The 5,000-nt window shown below is 44.6% G+C and overlaps 1 protein-coding gene across 2 annotated transcripts in view; it reads left to right on the forward strand.

Annotated features, from left to right (window-relative positions):
* The window catches only part of LOC123516952 (protein MTSS 1-like), a 225,762-nt gene that overhangs the window by 45,920 nt on the left and 174,842 nt on the right, over positions 1-5,000 (forward strand). For both annotated transcript variants that reach the window (XM_045276740.1, XM_045276741.1), the window contains exon 3: positions 2,569-2,642. In XM_045276740.1, the coding sequence (XP_045132675.1) occupies positions 2,569-2,642 (74 nt within the window). The remainder of the gene's footprint in view (positions 1-2,568; positions 2,643-5,000) is intronic.

Below are 5,000 nucleotides of genomic sequence, written 5' to 3' on the forward strand. Positions count from 1 at the left end.
GGGGAAGACCGGCTGTGGAAGGAAGGGAATGGGAGAAAAGAAGAACAAGGGAAGGAATGGAGAAGAGAAGGACAAGGGAAGAAATGGGAAGGAAAGGAAGGGAATGTTTAAGAGAGACGGAGAGATAGAGAAGGGAAGCGAAGGAAGGAAGGAGAATGGAAAGAATAAAGTGTGGTAAAGAGAGAAGGGAATGGAAAAGAAGGTAAATAAAAGAATAGGAGAGAGAGAGAGAGAGAGAGAGAGAGAGAGAGAGAGAGAGAGAGAGAGAGAGAGAGAGAGAGAGAGATAAGAAGTAAGAACAAAGAAACGAAGGAAGGAGAGACATCAGGACAGAGAGAGAAGACGCAGGAGACACAGGAGACACAGGAATTCGGTCCGGTTCAGTACCTGGATAAATGACAGACCTTGAGTGTACAGAGAACAAGTGCATAATACGTACATCCTTCCCCTCCCAATCCCTCGCCCCCTTGTGTGTCCGTATGTGTGTGTGTCTGTGTATACCCGTATGTGTCTGTCTGTATGTATCTGTCCGTTTGTGTGCGTGTCAGTCCGTATGTGTGTGTGTCTGTATCTGCCCGTATATGTCTGTCTGTATGTGTGTTTCTGTCCGTGTGTGTGTTTCTGTCCGTGTGTGTGTATCTGTCCGCGTGTATGCGTCAGTCCGTGTGTGTGTGTGTGTGTGTGTGTGTGTGTGTGTGTGTGTGTGTGTATTGGCAAAGCGTCCTCGAGGTGTGAGCTAAGTGGGGCCGGCCGCTGGGATTTGATGGCCGGGGTATCACTCACTTGATATTCCTAGAGGAGAGGATCACTAACGAAGGCAAGACGCAGAGCTGCCGGCCTCGACACCGCCATGCCAATGAGAGCAGGAGGGCGCCCCGGTGTGTCCCAAGGAGGAAGAGAGAGCGGAGAGGAAAGAGGAGAAGGAGGGGAATGGATAAGGGGTAGCAGCAGGGAGGGGAAGGAGAAAAGAGAGCGTAGAGGAAGAAGAGGAAGAAGGGGAATGGAGAAGAGGTAACAGCAGGTCGCCTTAAGAAGGGAAGGGAGGGGAAGGAGGAAGAGAGAGAACGTAGTGGAAGGAGGGGAAGGAGGAAAAGAGCGCGTAGAATGCCTAACTAAGGAAGAAGGGGAAGGAAGAATGGAGGAGGCTCGAGACAGAGAGAGAGAGAGAGAGAGAGAGAGAGAGAGAGAGAGGGAGAATGGTGAGGTCCGTACTCGATCGTTCGCTTTAGGGAAATGCAAATAAAAGAGTGAATGAAGAAGAACGGTGAGGGAGGAGTGGAATGGAAGAGTTCGAGAGACAGACAAACAAATGAGCAGCGAGGAAGGGGAAAAAGCGTCTCATTACAGCAGGTATTCCAGGCGTGAGAATAGGGGTGATTGTCCCTCTGTTCTACAACACACACACACACACACACACACACACACACACACACACACACACACACACACACACACACACACACACACACACACACCACACACACACACAGAGAGAGAGAGAGAGAGAGAGAGAGAGAGAGAGAGAGAGAGAGAGAGAGAGAGTTTTACGTGATTATTAGCTGCATTTTCTCTTATTTTCTTTTTATTAAACTTACTTTTTCTCTTGAGTGAGAAAATAACTGACATAACACGGAAATAGTTGATATGGTTTAATTCTCTCTCTCTCTCTCTCTCTCTCTCTCTCTCTCTCTCTCTCTCTCTCTCTCTCTCTGGATATGAATATGCTACACAGAAAGAAAAAAAAAGGTATTTAATTTGGGTGAAACATTTGGAACATTTCTTCATTACTCGTTTGTATTCATGGTTGATTCAGTTTGAGGTTTTCAGAATACAGTGCATTACATGACTTGTTTGCAGATTTTCAGGCAATAACCTTTCCTGCCAGTACAGTTATGTACACGAGTGCAAATGAACTGTAACAACGCGTAGAACAACCTATGCAAATATTTATGCGTAGGTATGTATTGAGTACGTGAATGTTAGGTAGTGAGTGGGCGTGGTGGTGAAGCAGAGGATGTTTATTTTCTCTAACAGTGAGGCTTCCTTAGAGAGAAACGTTGGACAATAGAGAATTTCTGCCTCATCTATTTTTATGTAAGATGGAGAACTACGAAGGGCAAAAAAATGAATATTAGAAAAAAAAATGGCCCACTGGAATTGTATTATTGTGCTGTCTCATCTCCACGTATTTGTGCTGTAGATATTAGACACGAGATTACAAGGGTGTTTTAACGTTTCTAGAGGCAGATTGACAAGATTTCTACTCTATTAACAGGAGAAACACTCTAGAAAACCCTGCTAGTCATCTCTGTGGCCTTGGAGAACAGTCGCGGTGAGAGAAGAAAACGTTTTTTAATACAGGCGAATATAAAACGAAACAGCCTGGATAGAATGAAAGCATTGATCTCTATTTCGGTAACGTTTCCACATGGACTCCCCCTCAATGAAACGTTAGACAAATCAAGACCTTCTGTTTTACCCTATGCTGTCTCACCACCACGTAAATATTCAAGCATTATAATATACTCACGTGAAGACTAATATATTTTTTCCCTCTCTCTCCTTCAGGGCGATGCTTGTGGCTCTTACTTCCTTCCTCGACGCCTTCCAGAGAATTGCAGACGCCGCCACCAGCACCCGAGGTCAGTGTTTCGTGTCTTTACATAATGCACCTTCCTCTTCAGTGTTCCTTCTTCAGTGTTCCTTCTGTGTCGCCCTCTTACTAAACCCTCAATTCAAAACAACTCCACTCTTTATCTTACGTGCACCGTCACACGAAAGAAGGGAAGAAGAAATGGAAGGAAAGAACGGAGAGAGAGAGAGAGAGAGAGAGAGAGAGAGAGAGAGAGAGAGAGAGAGAGAGAGAGAGAGAGAGTGTGTTTGTGATGGTTCCTGATTATAATTGCTCCCTCTTGTGCTGTTATTGTCCTGTCCCTTTACCGCTCGCTCTCTCTCTCTCTCTCTCTCTCTCTCTCTCTCTCTCTCTCTCTCTCTCTCCTTCTTTTTTTTTCTTTATATTCTTTCTCTTTTCCTCTGTTCCTCCTCCTCCTCCTCCTTCTTCTTCTCCTCCTCCTCCTCCTCCTCCTCCTCCTCCTCCTCCTCCTCCTCCTCCTCCTCCTCCTTCTCATCCTCCTCCTCCTCCTCCTTCTCATCCTCCTCCTCCTCCTCAGACGCGGTTCCCTTTATTCTGGAACGCTGACCTCCCACACCTTACGTTCTATTATTCCGGTGGTCACGTCAATGTCTTTTGTTTGAAGAGCCTCACCTCTGTCTTACCCTTGCTTGGTGACTTACTTACCTTCTTCCTTAATTGCTTTACTGTGTCCTTAAGCTCTTCAGCACCGGGACCCTTTTTTTTTACGCGAGTTTTGTGTGTGATTCGAGATTTTATTTGCATTAGGAAGAGTCTATGGAGGTGAGAAGGTTAATGGGTAGAGTCTTCACTATTTTAATCTCCACACAAGTTTCTGAAGCTGTATAAAATCGCCAAATAGTCACCAGATTGATACTAAAGGGGTTAATTAATCTCTTCAGTACCAGGGCACGTTTTCATATTCATTCTGGTGACTATTTGGTGATTTTATACAGCTTGGGAAACATATGTGAGATTAGAATAGTGAAGACTGGCCATTAATCTTCTGACCTCCATAGACTCTTCCTAATGCAAATAAAGTCTAATTCTACCACAAAAAAATCAAGGTAGAGGTGCGTCTCGGTATTGAAGAGGTAAAGGGCGTGGGCGGCGGAGAAATAGGCGATATAAGATGGTGTGGCGAGGGTATCTAGCTAGGCAGGCAAATATTATACTGGTGCGTCTCAATATTGAAGAGGTAAAGTTAGTGTTGCTTCTGTTACATTATTGTTTTTATCATTATTTCCTTCGGTTTGTTCTGTGAGATTCTTGATGATTTGGTTGGCTTTTAGTTAGTGTTGGGTTAGGTTACGTTAGGTCAGATCAGGTCATGTTAGGTTAGGTTACGTTAAGTTTCTAGGCCAAGTCAGGTTAGGTTAGGTTAAGGTTAGGTCAGGTTTGGTTAGGTTAAGTTAAGTTTCCAGGCCAGGTCGTCAGGTTAGGTTAGGTTAGGTTAGGTTTTCCATGCCAAGTCAGGTTAGTTTATGGTGCTTTACATCAGGATAGATTATTTAGGTGAAGTCATGTCAGTTCAGGTAGAGCCACGTTAATAAAGTTGTGTTTGGTGGAGGTGAGGTCAAACTGAGCTACTATTATTCGGTATTCCTGCGTTGTGGTGTACGTGACCGAGCTGAATTGTAAGCAGAGGTGTGTCCAGCCCTTTCATTTGGGCCGTCTTTCATTCATTCATTCAGTCAGTTAGCCGGGTAGTCATTCAGTCAGTCAATCGGGTAGTTATTCATTAATTCAGTCAGTCAGTCAGCCGTGCAGTCAGTCAATCGGGTAGTCATTCTGTCAGTCAGTCAGCCGGGCAGTCACTCATTAATTCATTTATTCATTCATTCATTTATTTCCACACTAAAGTAACTGTGGAAAGATGAGGAGGAGGAGGAGGAGGAGGAGGAGGAGGAGGAGGAGGAGGAGGAGGAGGTAGGAAGACCAGGAGGAGAGGAAGGAAGGAAGGAAGGAAGAAAGGAAGAACATTCATTCAATCATTCTCCCCTTTCTTTTCCTCTTCCTCCTTTTTTCTCCCTTCCTTCTTCTCTATTTCTTCTTATTTTACCCTTTTGTGTACTAGTCTTCCTCCTATTACTGTTTAAATACTCTCTTCCTATTTCATTGTCTCCGTTTTCTGCCTTTGTATTCCTCCTCCTCCTCCTCCTCCTCCTCCTCCTCCTCCTCCTCCTCCTCCTCCTCCTCCTCCTCCTCCTATTCAATTGCTGTCAAGTTTAATAGTGAATCTTTTATTACTTTATTATTTCGAGCTGTGTTTGAATCGTGCCTCAGTGTTTTGTGTGACTGGTGAGACTAGATAATGTTAAGATCGTGTGTGTCTGTGTCTATGCAAAGAGAAAGAAACACGTACAAG

The sequence above is a fragment of the Portunus trituberculatus genome, chromosome 41 (genome assembly GCF_017591435.1).
Source record: "Portunus trituberculatus isolate SZX2019 chromosome 41, ASM1759143v1, whole genome shotgun sequence".
NCBI lineage: Eukaryota > Metazoa > Arthropoda > Malacostraca > Decapoda > Portunidae > Portunus > Portunus trituberculatus.